Genomic DNA, 16,618 nt, shown 5'->3' on the forward strand with positions numbered 1-16,618 from the left:
TATGAGCCTAAAATTTTGAAAGATTGAGTTTTTAAAAATTTAATAAATTATTTTTTTACATACGTTACAAAAACTTTCAATGGACGAATATACATCTTTGCATAAATATGCATTATTTTTTGAATAAAATAATAATAACGGAATATGTAATTTCATTGAAAAAGCAGATGACCAGAAAACAGCAAGACAATATAAATCTTTGAGATGAATACTTTCTGTTGATAGAAAAAATATACGAATTATTATAATATAATATCAATTATATACTTTCAAATTTAAAATAATACCGATATAGTAAAAAAAACTTTGCAATGTATTGATTTCAATAACTGTTTCCAACATTTTGTGTGTTTACGGTTTAAAAAACTAACGTTTATTTTTCAAATTCATGTTGTATTTATATGCTTTATAATTTGGCGCTTAAGTAAATGGGAAAAAAACTTATAATAACATTTATCACGAAAATGCGAAAAAAACATCTATAAAAATATTTGCTAAACATTACAGTGCAGTATGCATATTAAACTACTATTCGTCATAGGAAACATATAAATAATTAATATCCTTACATTACAGATAATGTGCAATAAAACGTTTCTTAAGCAAATAATAATCGATGTATTATGTAAATATTCGAAAGCACGTTTAAGAAAATATTTACTTCCAAAATTAGGTATGCGACTTTTATTGAAAATTGTCGTTATCAAAATTTGTGAAGGTACATTAGATTTAAATAAATTAATAGATAGAAATGAATAGATTTCGTTTTACTGATAGATATAAAAAGTATATCTTTCACAAATATTTTGTTTGAAAGGAAACTCGCTGTATTTAGAATGTCTACGTGCTTTATAAAACTTAGTTTATGGAATTATACATAACCGAATGTTAATAAACTCATTTGAATCATTTCGCTAGACTAATTCATTTTCTAATAATTTTATCTTATTATGAAGAGAATCTAAACATATAATTCTGATGTTATGGTGTGGTTTATAGTTTTTATTTTTTTACAAACTATATAAAAAATAATATATTAAAATATCTATTATACTTTGCCAATTCTATCATATTTCATCATTATATAATCATTCAAATCACAATTTTTAAATTAAATATCGCACACTTAATTCTCTTCAAAATATTATATATCAACATGAATGTAACGTCTTGAAATTAGGAAACTTGAAATTATTTCTGCTAGATATCAAAAAATTTGCTGCAGATCTGAATCTAACAATTTTTGTTGATTGTTTTCAGAGATCTGGGACTTTTGTGCAACTTTGCAAACTGGCATTTACACCTTATTAATCGTTTCATACGTAATCGTTTAACATTATACAATAATTAGCGAAATCGCAAAAAATTATTATTCTCAAGTATACAGTTTACAATTACTTATTAATTATAAATTTATAATAAATATAAATTACCAGCAATTTATGTACAAAAATGATAAAATCTCTCAGTTTTCAAATTAGATTTGTATTACTTTTAAAATGTTTACAATATTCTATTTAAAAATTGTAATGTAGTCTGTGTCAATAGTACAAAATTATATAAGTAGAAAATAATTGAGGTGCAAATCATAATTATACTAATGATTATATCTTATTAAAATGATATTTTAGTGCTCTGAATATTAATTAAAAATATATTATTTATTTTTTATTAATTTATAACAGTTTTAAATTTTCTTATTTAAATAAATAACAAAAAAATCACAGATTAATTATATGATAATGTAAAGTATTTAAATGTGTTATGATTTAATCATTTTATAGTTTATAGAAATCCTAATACATGGGCTTGAAGCCTTACCCAATCAGTTAATTTTTGAGAAACTGGTTTTGTTTGGCACAATGCTTCTGCGGCCTGTGATATAACAATAATATTATTATTATATCATATATGGATAATATAATAAATGACATACCCTTAAAAATTTATCTTCATTTTTTCTCATATATATGGCAGCATCCAGTTCTAATTGAGCTACCTTTTCAGGTCTAGTTTCAACCATTGTAAGCATTTCAGTTAAATAAGGATTGAATCGAAAATATGTGCCAGATGGTAAAAGATCATTTAGAGTTGTGTGCACGGCTGAAATACAATAAATTAAAATTATGAAAGGTCAAAATATTCATTTAATTAGTTTTTTTACATCAAAAGACAGAAATGATATACGTGTTCCATCAAACAAATTAACTTTTACTAAATACATTTTAAAGCTTTAATTGATTTAAATTTATTGACATTGCATATATTTTCTATTTTCATTATTTTAATATTTTACTCCATTATTTATTCATCATATTCAAAATTACATTCGTGATAAATAGATATATGAAAATTACCTTCAGTGTCAGTTGCACTGCAGAGGATTTTTATAAATTTTGTTTTCCATGATGACGTACTTAAATTCTCTGAGTTTATTTGTTCAGAACTAGGTGTAGTTCTTCCAGTCCCAAAACTGACCACACATTGTATAGGAGAACCAGGCCAAAGTAATTTTGCTTCATGTATAGCTACAGCTGTTGGGTTATTAAACATGATACCACCATCCTAGAAAATAACAAAAAATATTATTATTATCAAGACTAAATTAAGCCTATTCATATTTTAATAGCCATATTACGGTATGGATCAGAAAAAACATATTTACCAACCTGATGAAGATAATCACCAAGCTTAAATTCTTCAAAATAAGTGGGAGCTGCACTACTTGCACGTACAGCTTCCCACACTTTAGCACTGTGAGTTCCACAATACACTGAATGAATACGCCAAGGTAGGGTGTAGTTCCTAAACACAAATGCTGCCGTATCAGAAGCATTTGCTATGCATGATATGGCTGATAACTAAAATTATTAATCTTGATTTCAACAATAAAATTTTTGAAACAAAAATTTTTATCCAGTTTTTTACCTTTGGGCAACCTGGTATCCTTGAAGTTTTAATCATCGAAATATCCCCAAGATATTCCTTCAAAAATTCTTCCCACATTGAAGTATCATAATATGCATGACTCCAAACTAATCGTGATGTGCCAGATAATACTGATAAAGGACTGCTAGCACTAAACATTTTAGAGCTCAATTCTTTATATAGTTGTGATGTCTCATCTAAGGTTCTATTAGGTTGTGACACTGTTGCATATAAGAAATACAATTCCATTATAAGAAAATTCAATGTTACTCTTTCAATCATAAAAGATATGAACAAATAAATAATAGATGTAAACAAATAATAATCTTTAGGTTTACCAGCAATAAGGTATTGTTTTTTATTTGTTCATATCTTTTGATATTTATAAAACAAAATACTATTGTTATCATTAATAAAATATTAATATGTAATTAAAATATTATAATATATAAACAAAGGTTAATTTAACCCATGACATCTGTATTGTGTAAGATATGTATTTATATTATTTTTTACCTAATGAAAATCCCAGTATAGCGCCAGTACTAACACCTGTAATATAATCGAACATTTCAAACACTCGTTTTCCAGTAAGCTGTTCTAATTTTTTCAGCATTTCAATTACAAGAACGCCTCTGACGCCGCCTCCATCAATAGATAGAATTCGTACACCCCTTCCAGGCAAGGGATCACAATATCCAATTAAGGATAGGGCTTCATTAGATTGATGAATTATTTCTTCACATTCAGCATTATGACGCAATCGCAAAATAGTACTCAGAGCACCTAACTACAACAAATCATTATTGTCAGTTGGTTGATGCATTAAAATCATTACATTATTGATTTAGTGATAATCCTAACTCATTTGTATTAATACTTTTATCGCATGATGCCTTTCATTTGGATATAAATTCATATGGTCACAAAATTCTTTCAATCGTTGCAAAATAGAATCATCTTCTAGCATTGCCGATAGTGAAGAAACTACATGTTTCGTAACATATGCTATGTTTTTCTGCAAATGAATATGAATTTGTAGGAAAACATTTAAAAAATATTCAAAGATATAAACCCCATGCAAATATTCATATTTCAACAATATTTTGTTAATACTTACACTTTTATCTGCATCTTGATTTAATTTCCAGCAATTTAATTTATCTGTCTTATCATTTTTTCCAAGTGCTTCTAAAAATGATTTGGAATGATCAGATTTGGTATCCCTAATCTTGCTATTCACCAATTCACCCTTATACCCACGGGTAATAGCTTAAAAAATTTATTATTATGGTCGGTCAAATAAAGATTCAAAAATAATTGAATTTGTGATTAATATTTTTAATAAAGTTTTATTTATTATTAAATAAAAATTAAATAAAAACTTTTTTAAGATTGCATATTAAAATTCATAAATATAATAATATTAAACTTACTTATAGAACCGTCATTATAAGGTAGAGCTGATTGAATTTTTAATATTATTTTATTCCAATCTTTGCCTAAACCAAACTGGCCTTTGTTTATAAGGTCTTTAACAGCATTTATAAGACCAAATTTTCCTGATTTATTAGACATCACCTTATTTATAATTTATGATTTCCGTTTCTAATTATTTTTTATAATTTTATTACTTTAACTTGATAAATAATTATCATCACAAAATGCTTCATGTTGCTGATATATATTACTAGATTTTCAATGCGTAAATAACTTGACATACGATTTTGACTGTTGTTTTGATGGATCATTCGACATTCGCGAATATTTTCGCACGTCAGTCGTACGTCACTGCTTAAAATCGATCACGCCACTTTAACGAGGACAAAAACCTGAAAAGTTAACTGTTGTTTAAACATAAACTACTATTATTAGCATGATACTTTTACTACTAATTTATAAATAAATAAATATACATCGAAGTGGTAAATCCTTCAGAAAATAATTTGCTTATGAAATAAGACGCTTTTTTGATTGATTAAATTGAATATATATATATATATATATATATATATATATATATATATATATATATTAAATCTATCATTATTATATATGTCTATTTGTATGTCATTTACGCACATTTATAAACAAATGAGAATTTGCAAGATTTATCTACGCGAAGTTAACTACAAATTATTGTTATTACCAGCGTAACAAATGTTTCGACACTTTAAACGGCTGAAAACCCTCTGAAAACTATTTAAACAAATGCAATTTTAAAATAATGAAGCTAAAAGCTAGTTTAAACGGCTGCAAACTCTTTAAACAAATGCAATTTTTAAATAATGAAGTTTATTAAGTAATCATTGTTTCTTAATTGAAATTATTGCGTACTTACTTGTAATTACCTACTACGCAAAGAGAAATTGATAATTTAATTATTACTAAGAAATGCTTCTAGGCATCTTCTAGAGATATTTCTGTAAGGAATGTGTATACCAATGTTAAATACGTCTTTACTGTAATTAATTATTAATAATTTATTACTATATTCCTATATTCCTATTTTTCCCCAACAGTGACGCCTGGATGAAAGAAACCAGGCATACAAGGTTATTAAAAGCGAAGATAATCACTTAAATAGGTTAGTTTGACTAATGCGAATTTACACATTGCTATTTTGAGGTTATTTGAAACGTTGTGCTGCCGTCAATATAATGACAAATAAAACTATATCTTAATTTAAATTATCTAAAATTCAAAATGGATTTTAAAGCGGATGTTCAGTATATTTCAGTTTCTTGTAATAGGACACCAGGATGCTTAGACTGGGGCAAAAATAATAAAATTTGTTATGGAGCATGCAATTCTGTCGTCATTTGTGATCCACAATATAATAATATTTGTTATAACACTAAAACTCTATATAAACATACAGCGCGCGTGAACTGTGTACGATGGTTAGAAGGGGTTTCAACAGAATTTGAGGAGTTTGTTTCAGGCTCCTGTGATCAAACAGCTATAGTATGGCAGTTAAATGGCAATAGCATTAATCATACATTCATTCTAAAAGGTCATAATGGATCTATTAACGCAGTTGATGGATTGTATAAAAAGGACTTAACAACTACATATGTTGTCACAGCATCAGTGGATTCAACTGTAAAGATTTGGAAAAGAAACGATTCTGCAGATTTTACCTTATTAAATGATTTAAAATTTAATACTGCTCGTTGTTTAAGTATTAAACTTGTTGAAATGCCAAGTTCCGGTTGTGTTTTACTTGCAATTGGATTGGATAATGATAAAATTTATATATATTGTGAACAGGAAGTTGATAAAACAATAAATTTTGTCAAAGTTGAAGAGTTGATTGGACATGAAGATTGGATTCGAGGATTAGATTTTACAATAGATACAAGTGGTGATATATTTCTTGCCAGTTCATCTCAAGATACATATATTAGATTATGGAAAATATTTAAAAGAAGTGAGAATTATTCTGAAAACAACCAATATGATGAACTAGTGCAGGAAAGTCGTATATTTCAAATACATTCAATGTTGACACATGAAGTTTTAAATTACTCTGTAGTTTTAGAATCTGTTCTTTCAGGTCACGAAAATTGGGTTTATGGTACTCATTGGCATCAGCAGAATGAAATGCAACTTCTATCATCATCTATGGATAAAACTATGATTATTTGGAAATATGATTCTAACATGGGCATTTGGTTGGAATCTGTAAGAGTTGGTGAAGTTGGTGGAAACAGCCTTGGCTTTTATGGAGGGAAGTTCTCCCCAGATGGTAAAAGTATTATTGGGCATGGATATCAAGGGTCTTTACATTTGTGGAAGTTGTGCGAGGAAACAAATTCATGGTTACCTTCTACCACTGTCGGGGGACACTATGATGAAGTTATTGACATTTCCTGGGAGCCTTCAGGAAAATATTTGCTCTCAACAAGTTGTGATCAAACAACAAGACTTCATGCTGAGTGGAAACGAAAAGGTTCTGAAATACTAACATGGCATGAAATGGGGAGACCTCAAGTGCATGGTTATGATATGTCTTGCGTAGCATCGTTGTCATGTTATCACTTTGCTTCAGCAGCAGAAGAGAAAATTATTAGATTATTCCAAGCAACACACAATTTTGTAGAGAATTTTAGGAATTTGACTTCAATCAGTCATGATCCTGATGGCGATATTATATTGCAAACATCTTCTAAAGGCGCATCTGTTCCTTCTTTAGGCTTGTCCAATAAGGCTGTGTATGACGACAAGGAAGAAGTAGAAGAAAAGCATGTTAAAGATATGTATCCTGAAAATTATTTTGTTTCGCTTGCTCTACAAGAGCCACCTACTGAAGATAATCTAATGCAAAACACATTGTGGCCTGAAGTTCAAAAGCTGTATGGTCATGGTTATGAAATTTATTGCATTGCTTGTAGTATTGATAATAAGATTATTGCATCAGCTTGTAAAGCTAACAACACTGAACATGCATCAATAATTTTATGGAATGCCACCACAGGTGAACTAATTCAAAAACTGCCTTCCCATCAGCTCACAGTTACCCAATTAGAATTTTCTCCAAACAATCAATACTTACTTTCAGTTTCCAGAGATAGGCGTTGGACTATATTTCAACGCTCAAATGATGATTTATTTCATAGTATAGCAACAACAAATAAACATAATGGAATACACTCTAGAATTATCTGGTGCTGTTGTTGGACTAGTGATTCTGAATATTTTTTGACAGGATCCAGAGAGGGAAAAGTTGTCATGTGGGGTAAGCAACCGGAAACTAAAACAGACTCTACTTTGGGACCATTTTCATCTATTGGCTCACCCATAAACATTGCAGACTCAGTAACAGCAATCGCCGTTGCACCAAAACTATTACCAAATGGTAATTATTTACTGGCTATTGGCACTGAGTCAGGAAAAATTCACTTATATGATTGCAGCATTAGCAAATTAAAAATGGAAAGTTTATGTGTAAATTTATCAATAATGGATGAAGAATTAGCACATCATTTGACGGTCAAGAGATTGAGGTTTAGACCAAATTCTAATGATTGTTTGGCTAGCTGTGGTTCTGATCATGTCATTAAAATTTATTCTTTTAACATAAAATAAAACAAATTGTTTTATTATTTTAATTTGTTCTTATTTTTCATAGATTAAAATAATTGTTTTTTTTAATGTAACAAACATAAAAGATGTGATATTTTCACCTAAAGAGAAACAGATTTTTTTGCACAATATATACATACATATATTTATACTACTTATTAATTTTATTATAAAAGCTTATTTTATGATCAAAGTGTGTTTTATTTGAGTTTGTACATATTTCTCAACTAAATAAATACAATCAAATATGTACAATATGTACAATCAAATATGTGCAAATATATACAATCGTTTCTTACTAATAATATGCTAACAATCATAATAAGATAACAATCGCATGAATATATTTTATTATATTATTGTATAGGATTGCAATAGTTAAAAGTTGCAGTCCTAGACAATATTAGAATATAATGATTGCTTTATTTAATGAGTTTATAAACTCTACTCAACTTTATAAAGTGTCAAAATTGCTGTAAAAATTGTAGCAATATATAGATTATATTTAAATATTTTATAATTAATATATGAATACATTCCCACTAAACCAGTTACGTAATATTACGTAATTTTTATGTAAGAAATATGTAATTTACATTACGTAATTAGATATTACGAAAGAATTACATAAATATTACGTAATTTTCCTGAAAAAATATTACGTAAGAAAAATGAAGAATTTATTTCATATATATTACATAAACTAGTGGGTGCGCATGGCATCGTGCCTTTAGGCAAATTGTTGGAACTTCCCGTACTAATAATTATTTTGTTTTAAAAAGATTAACATTTTTGAAAAAATTTTACTTTGAAAAAATTAGATTTTTGAGAATAAATAAAACTTTGACAAAAAATTACCTTTTTTGAAAAAAAGACTTTTTGAAATAAAATAATTGCTTTATTTTGAAATATTTTGAAAATTCCAAACTTTTTTCAAAGTAATCGTACTGCATTAACTGCAGAGAGACGAAATAAAAATGGCTCGCGAATTTTCGGAATATTTCGTTTCATGAGCGAAGCTGTCGACCAATGAACGGCGCTAAGTGACATAAGTACCGTTATGTCTGCAAGGAGACTGCCGTGCCGAGGCCGCCGGCAATTCGGCAAAGATTATGGGAGTACGATTTGCCATGCGTTTTAAATTAAGTTTTTTTGTTTTGTAGTGTCTTATTAATATATTTAATTTGCTAATTAAAAGTGAAAGTGATATTAAATATGTGAAAATATATGTTTATTATAAATGTATTCTAAAGCCTCTTAAATTACATGAATTACTTAAAAAAAACGCTCCATTAACCTAAAAATTAATCGTGTGTTATTAAATTTTTTTCTAATAATAATTAGATATATAAAGAACTTTGTTTCAAATGTAACGGTATTCATATTCTAAATACTATTTTATTGTTAATATAAATTCAGTGACAAATTATATATAACAGAATCACTTGGCCTTTTGAAAACCATTTGCTTTGTGTAAGTATATAAAAAATATATGTATCAAAAGTTAAATAGAAATTATTACCATGTTTTTTATTTCAGGTGAAAATCGAAAGCTAATAATTTATATCCGAGATGCATTTTTTCATCACAAATGGGCCATGAAATAGATATCGAGAATGCTTTTGTACTCGTAGAAAAGACATCATAGACTTATACCACATTTAGTTTTAACAGAAGATACAGTTCCTAATTACATAATATTTTCCATGAAAAAGTTAGTGAAAGAACTTATGAAGACTCTGTAAAGGATACTTCGATGATTTTTATTTCGAGTTTAATTTAAAATTAGCATTTCTCTTACTTATCATTTATCATATTGTATATTTTTGCATTTGCCATGAAAATGTTGATCAATATGTCATATGTAATTACATTATTTTATAAAAATTGTGAATTATTATTTATTACTTTATGGATTTTCTAATGTTAAAATTATGTATATATGCCAAAAAAATAAACATGCCATATAAATGTGCTTTTTCTTTCATTTTTCAGATAGTGTATATATATATGTATATATATATATATATATATATACGTGTGTGTGTGTTTATATGTATGCGTGTGTGTACATACATATATATTATATATGTATGTACATACTGTGTGTATACTCATTTCTATGTTCATGAATGTGTGTGTTCATATATACACATATGTGTGTATGTGTGTGTTCATATATACAGATATGCTGTGTGTATTTATGTATGTGTGTAAAAAAGGGCCCCTCCACGTCATTTTTTTTTCAAAAATTACGTAATTATTATGAAATATTTTCGTAATCCCATATTACGTAATGCACATTACTTAAAATAGGCGAAATTATGACACATATCTTACATTAATCTTACGTAAAAATGACATAAGTATGTAACTTTTTTGCGTAAAAATTACATAAATATTACGTATTTTGGCTTAGTGGGTTTTAATAGAACCTATCCCTGTACCTTCACAAATATTTAAAATATGCTCTAGTATATTTCATAGATCGATAAGTTGCTATATCATTTCACATGTAAAGCGATAAAACTAAATCCATTCTATTAATATTAAAATAAATTCATTTAAATTATATAAATTATTATATTGTCTAGGAGTAGATAATTATTTTTCTTTCTGGCACTTTAAATTTTTTTATTTTAAAGTTGTCCATGATTGTTAATCAATTATTTAGTTGGTAATATTGTCAAATTAGTTTGTAAGTATCGGATCCCAGACATAAGATCATGATATCTATGGTGCTTTAAGTAAAAAGTAATGTCATTTGTCAAACTCGCTTTTATGAATTGCATTTTGTTAAAATAAGTGTTGTGCATATCGTGTTTATGATTTTCCATAATGTGGAAGTAAGGATATTGCTGATTTTTAATATCTGCATCAAACTAAGAAATGATTGCGAATAGTGTTAATGTATTATGTTTCATTGTATTACTTTGAACCAGAACAATAAAAAATGTAAGTATATTTTTAATGTAACCTATATTATATTATACTTTCGCAATGTGTTAATATATTAATTATTTTTTCATTTATCTAATTTTTTACACGTCATTGTGGCTTGTTCAGTTATTCAGTACGAATCTTTTTTAAAAATCGTCAATATCCTACTTGCTAAATTGTAATAAATTCTTCTTACATTCTTAGAATCTGCTTTTTATATGATGATCACAATCAGTGAATATTTAAATAATTATTTTATATATTACACCATTGCTATTTTTATATGCCTGGCGTGTACTGTTTTATATTTATTGAATGTTATCATAAATAATAAGAAATGTTTTTCAATTATTAATGCTAGTGCATTATTATCAAAAGTTTATTATTTATCTGTTAAAATATTTTTGAGTATGTACTTTTATATTTCACATTTAAATTTATATTTTAATTGTTCGAAAATTTAATTCTTATTTTATAGCAAACAATCCAAATGAACTTAAGGAAATGTAAACATAAATCGGAATTATTAAAATTTTCATGCCTAATACTAATTTTATTATATCCAGATGTAATATTATGATAATGTGATTGTATCACAAAATAATTTTGATTCAAATTTATATACAGTAATGTAGATATTTTTTATAGACAAATCTTATTGTTAAAATAAACAATGAGATATAATTGTAACAAAATGCTTGTTAATCATCATTTATTTATAAATGTTGAACGTTTTTGTTCAGGAAAGTTGTAATCAAATAAAATTCTATTATAGATGTATAGTTTTGAAGGAGATTTTCGTAGAAGACCACAACAAAATTTAGCTGGTGCTAGTGCTCATGGTGATCGGCTTGCTTTGATAGAAAGAGCACACCAAGAGAGACAAAGACGGGAAGATTATAGAAAACGAACACATAGTGCTGTTGTAATTCAAAGCTTTTTTCGAAGTTATGTAGCACGACAGCATGCAAAAAATATACAGCGGGCTATATTTGATGAATGTTCAAAACAAAATCCAAATTTTTCTCAAGATATATTAACTAAACAAATTGCTCGACTGATATTTTTTTATAATAAAAAATATGACCTCAACAGACTTGTAAGTAGTTATTTTAAAATATCTAATTACTAAATATCATTATAGTAACATGTTGATTGATTCAATATGTATGTCAGATAATTTTTGTAAATAATTTGCAATGCAATACATAGAAAATCTTAAATATTTAACATTTTATTATAATTTTAATATTATTATATTATTATTTATTTATATAATTTCAGATTACTATTTCACAATTTCTAATCAAGTCCCATAATATATGTTTTGTGGAAGCTATAAAATGTAAATCTTATGCTTGGAGATTAAAAAAAATATTGATATTATGTTTGAAACAAATTATGAAAGACGGAAGTCAAATACAAGCTATGCCTTTACGAGTATTAGAAGTGTTTACTGAACTCAGAGCACCTCACTGCACTGAAGAAGAATCTGATTTATATTGTAAAATAATTTTTCATCTCGTGCAAAATGGTGAGATTATTTTTAAGCAATTTTAACTCAAATACATTTATAAACAGTTATTTTATATTAAATTATGAAATATTCTAGGATATTTTTCAAGTATGAGAACGTTGTTAGAAGCTAGAATACCACCTTTAATGGAAAGAAGTCCAGAACCACCCAACCCAACTGCTTTAGCAATATTAAATCTTATTATCAGGCCTCTAGAAGCTGTTAAATATTCAAATCAATTATTTTTTATGTAAGTTGTCTTGCATTCTTTCTGATATTTACTCTGTCATCACAATTTCTTCATTAATTGTGTATAAGGTTTGTTTTTTAGATCTGCTATTTATATTTTTTAGTGACACTGTAATGCAAAAGCTGTGCGAAGAAATACTAGGAACAGAATTTTCAGAACCAATAAGTTTCTTTCTAATACCGGCACTTTCATCGGAATTGACTTATAAAAATTCTTTTCCATATGCTCAGTTGGTTTCATATTTAAGTAGAGAGCATAAATTTTTAACAACATCCTGGATGTTGTACTCATTTTTATCTTTAGAACCTGAAAATCTAAGTGAGTATTACTATTTAGAGTATATATCTCTTATATTTTGATTGTATTTAGTTATCATAGTTATATTATCATTTTGATATTATATTTTCAGATTTGAATTCCATTGGTCTACATGCTTCAAATTATTTGGATATTTTGTCTAGATTATCTATTAACTTATCTTGGAAATGCTGTGACGATGACTGTGACGATGATGTTGATATGGAGGAAGATGATGAAAACTGTCTTGGTTATAAGTAAGTATATTTTTATTAATGATCATTTTTATTACATTAAACAGAAATATATAATAGTATTACTGAAGTTGTATCACTAGCTTCACCGAGTGCATAACATTACATTAACTTACATTGTGACAAATTCAGATTTATTTTTATATGTATTTTTTAACATTTTTTAGGCCATCTCCTCAAGAATCAGAAATTTTACAGCAGTGCAGAATTCTAATAAATGAAGAAAATAGAGTAAAAAGGTTATTAGAATATGTTGATCATGAAGATGATGAGATCGTTATTCAATCAATATGTCGACTTTGTCATTTTCTTTTAATTTGTGATGATTCCGCTATTCATAAATATAAGTAAGTAAACAAAATGTGTGGAGTAAATAAGTATTTTTTATATATAAAGTGTATTTGAATATTATTTACTGAAACATTCATATGATATTAGATTATTATATACATTGGCATTTCGTGCAAAGTTCTTGCGTCGTGTGTGGACCATATGCTCAAGTATTACAACTAGGAATAGTTGGTCTGGTAATAAATGTTCTCTTCTAATGATGTTATCTCGGGGAATAGCAATGTCTGGAGAAGACACAGATTTGATTGTGCCCCCTTTAACCGTATTCTGTGAGCTGTTCAGTTTATTAATAACTACTTTACATGATGGAGAATTTGCATCTGGTGAATCTATTCCCTTCACTTTACATGAGTTGGTACCAGTAATAAGCATCCTTAAAGATGTATGTCTGGGATTAGTAGAATTGGCCTTTCCAGATAGCAGACTTGCCATACCGCAGGACTATCAACTAGCAGTTCGATCAAGAGAAATGATTCACGGACAGAAAACTCTAAATTGGATACATCTTTTCAAAGTGATTATATTTTATTACTTTTGTATATTTGTACATAATAGAAACATGGCAATATGGTAAATTGTGTTTTAGGTTTCTGTACATTTGTTAAGACAACTTCACATGCGCGACCTAAGAATGTCTTTTTGCCCACCCTCGCTGTGGATCGCAAGCGATGGGCGCATGTGTTTGTCCGTAGAGCGGCCCAGCGATATACAATTAAAGCAAGCTAGGCGTGGCTACCGCCCTTTTAGAGGAATCAGGACGATTACCAGGGATCAGATAGGTTAGAATAGCACACAATAGTTTGCGCTGGTAAACATAAGATAATATATGTAAAATGGCAAACTTAATCATTGCATCTGTTTATTATTAATACATTTAGTGCTTAAAAAATTTTCTATATCAAATTATAGTTGATTACATTAGCTTTGACTTGTGTTTTATAGATATTGGACCTCCCGCTAGCGTAAAAGAAGTTCGATTTTTAACTGCTTTGAGGGAATTACCTTTTGCGCTACCTTTTGCTGATCGAGTTCGAGTTTTGCAAGGTTTGCTGAATGCTGAGCGTTCTGTGCAACATGGTGATGCTCAGGACTTTTTACGAGGGCCAGCAATTCATTAAATTACGTCGTCACATTTATATGAAGATGCTTTTGATAAATTGTCAATTCAAAATGGTTGTATTAATATAGTTAGTTTATGGAGTAGTAAAAATTCATAACAGATAATTATGTCACTGTTTTAACTTCCCGAAGAGAAGTTTGTTTCTGCCAAAAAATCTGATTTCATGACTTTGTTTTTCTCTAGTCATTTTGAAGCGATTGCGACCAAATTTGGAAAAAGTATGTGTGTGTGTGTGAGCCGATTTTTCGATCTTATGTCAAGGTTTTCCCGTAAATGGTATTTTGTAGTAAAGTTATTTGAAGTATCTAAACCAAGACTTGATTGATGATTACTTCTGCACAATGATCAAGCAAGCCATTTCTTTTTAATTTATAGAAAAGTAAAACATTTTCGTCCACGTTTAGCTCGGCTTTGATTTTAACAATTCAAAAAATGTTCGAAAGATATTGGATAGAAATCGCGTTGATTAGTTGTTGGGTAAAGATCGGACCGGACCGTTTCTTTGCAGTTAAGTGTTAAAAAAAAATATAATTCAGATTATGTCAACTAGGACCTACGACTTTTGATTTATTTTTAAATATAAATCAATGTTTGAAAGAATATCAAAATTTATGTCAAAGGTCACTTTTGTGATTGATAAATCAAAATTTGAATTTCGTCAACGTTTTCTCCAAAACGGCCGAAACCGATTCACAAATTTAAAAGCCAATTAATTAATCTCGATAAGCCCCAGTAGTATTTTCTATAGCAGGTGCTTAATATTTCAAAAATAATTTATCAAGTTTCTTAAAAAAATGTTTTTGTGTTTTGCATTGAAAGTCACTGTGTTTAGATTTAAGTGAAAGTGAAAACTTTATTTTTGAATAAACAGTTATAAATTTTATCTAACTCTCTAAAGCTCAATTGTATTGATTAAGTCTATTTTTACACATATCGGAAAGTTTACACTTATTTATTCATTAAATTTAGGCAAATAAATATTATTTACTAATATATTATTTTTAATAAATACTTAGAGCCAAATCTACGATTAAAAATGAGGGTACAGCTTATTAATGCAGCTGGTCTGAGGAGGAAGCAGGTGTTGATGGTGGAGGGATGTTCAGAGAAGTTTTATCAGAATTGATTCATACGGCGTTTGATCCAAATAGAGGCTTCTTTAGATAGCACAGGATAGATCGTTATATCCTAATCCTGGGGTGGATTAATTGTTGAAGATTTTCAAAAACATTATTTTTTTATTGGTAGACTTCTTGGAAAAGTAAGTTAATTTTAATATTTCAATATCTTCACTCTCAATAGATTTCAATACAACAAGTCTTATGTATATTTGTATTAATTACAGGCTCTTTTTGAAACCTTTTGGTCGATTTACCTCTATCAGAATTTTTTCTTTGTAAGTTAGTTGGTCCCAGCATAATTGATGCTCATCATTTAGCATCTCTAGACCCAGTTTTGCATAGATCTTACTCTCTTTAAAAGCTACACAGGTGACGTTAACGATCTGGGTCTAGATTTTACAGTTATGACAGATGATTTGGGCGAAACTAAGGTAAGCATATGTTATAGAATGATATAATTTTCACCAAAGCTTTATAAATCTAAATTCTTTTATGAATTATTTACAGACTGAAGAATTGAAGCCAGGAGGCGCAAATATTACAGTGAATGCGACAAATCGAATAGAATACATTCATTTAATGGCAGATTTTAAATGAAATAAACAGATTCGAGCTCAGTTTATGGCTTTTCGACAAGGTTAGATGATGTACTTCCGCTGGATTGGCTTCATATGTTTAAGTGAGTTTTTGTAGAATTTACATATCGAAAATTTATGGTGATGGCAAAAACACATTTTATACATTTAAGGGGGG

General features: G+C 28.1%; 3 protein-coding genes and 1 pseudogene across 3 annotated transcripts; 3 read left to right on the forward strand and 1 right to left on the reverse strand.

Annotated features, from left to right (window-relative positions):
• Positions 1-1,636: 1,636 nt before the first annotated feature.
• LOC113364127 (calcium-independent phospholipase A2-gamma-like) lies at positions 1,637-4,736 on the reverse strand. Its single transcript, XM_026606601.1, has 9 exons — positions 4,365-4,736; positions 4,049-4,200; positions 3,809-3,946; positions 3,445-3,718; positions 2,929-3,149; positions 2,670-2,861; positions 2,358-2,565; positions 1,937-2,103; positions 1,637-1,875 (listed from the first exon to the last, which is right to left on the reverse strand). The coding sequence occupies exons 1-9, from the start codon at positions 4,504-4,506 to the stop codon at positions 1,786-1,788; spliced, it is 1,584 nt and encodes a 527-aa protein (XP_026462386.1). The 5' UTR covers positions 4,507-4,736; the 3' UTR covers positions 1,637-1,785.
• An 809-nt stretch (positions 4,737-5,545) lies between these two features.
• Positions 5,546-8,123, forward strand: LOC113364126 (probable elongator complex protein 2). The gene has a single exon (XM_026606600.1). The coding sequence runs from the start codon at positions 5,635-5,637 to the stop codon at positions 8,017-8,019; it is 2,385 nt and encodes a 794-aa protein (XP_026462385.1). The 5' UTR covers positions 5,546-5,634; the 3' UTR covers positions 8,020-8,123.
• A 2,652-nt stretch (positions 8,124-10,775) lies between these two features.
• The window catches only part of LOC113385563, a 15,820-nt pseudogene continuing 9,977 nt past the window's right edge, over positions 10,776-16,618 (forward strand).
• LOC113364135 (ubiquitin-protein ligase E3C-like) lies at positions 16,228-16,460 on the forward strand (the record flags this gene model as incomplete). The annotated part of the gene is given in 2 exon segments (XM_026606615.1): positions 16,228-16,296; positions 16,373-16,460. Coding segments are annotated over 2 exon segments (115 nt in total), but the record flags the coding sequence as incomplete, so codon positions are not given.

Source organism: Ctenocephalides felis, unplaced genomic scaffold (genome assembly GCF_003426905.1).
Source record: "Ctenocephalides felis isolate EL2017-DRISC unplaced genomic scaffold, ASM342690v1 CF-g0.4_SCAFFOLD_00845, whole genome shotgun sequence".
Classification (NCBI taxonomy): Eukaryota; Metazoa; Arthropoda; class Insecta; order Siphonaptera; family Pulicidae; genus Ctenocephalides; species Ctenocephalides felis.

Excerpts from the sequence above, each read along its gene's own strand:
- LOC113364127 (XM_026606601.1), bottom strand. The coding sequence starts at position 4,506 with ATGTCTAATAAATCAGGAAAATTTGGTCTTATAAATGCTGTTAAAGAC. Across the intron at positions 4,201-4,364 it reads TTATAATGACGGTTCTATAA|CTATTACCCGTGGGTATAAG; the intron begins GTAAGTTTAATA and ends AAATTTTTTAAG. Across the intron at positions 2,566-2,669 it reads TTGGTGATTATCTTCATCAG|GATGGTGGTATCATGTTTAA; the intron begins GTTGGTAAATAT and ends GTTATTTTCTAG.
- LOC113364126 (XM_026606600.1), top strand. The coding sequence starts at position 5,635 with ATGGATTTTAAAGCGGATGTTCAGTATATTTCAGTTTCTTGTAATAGG.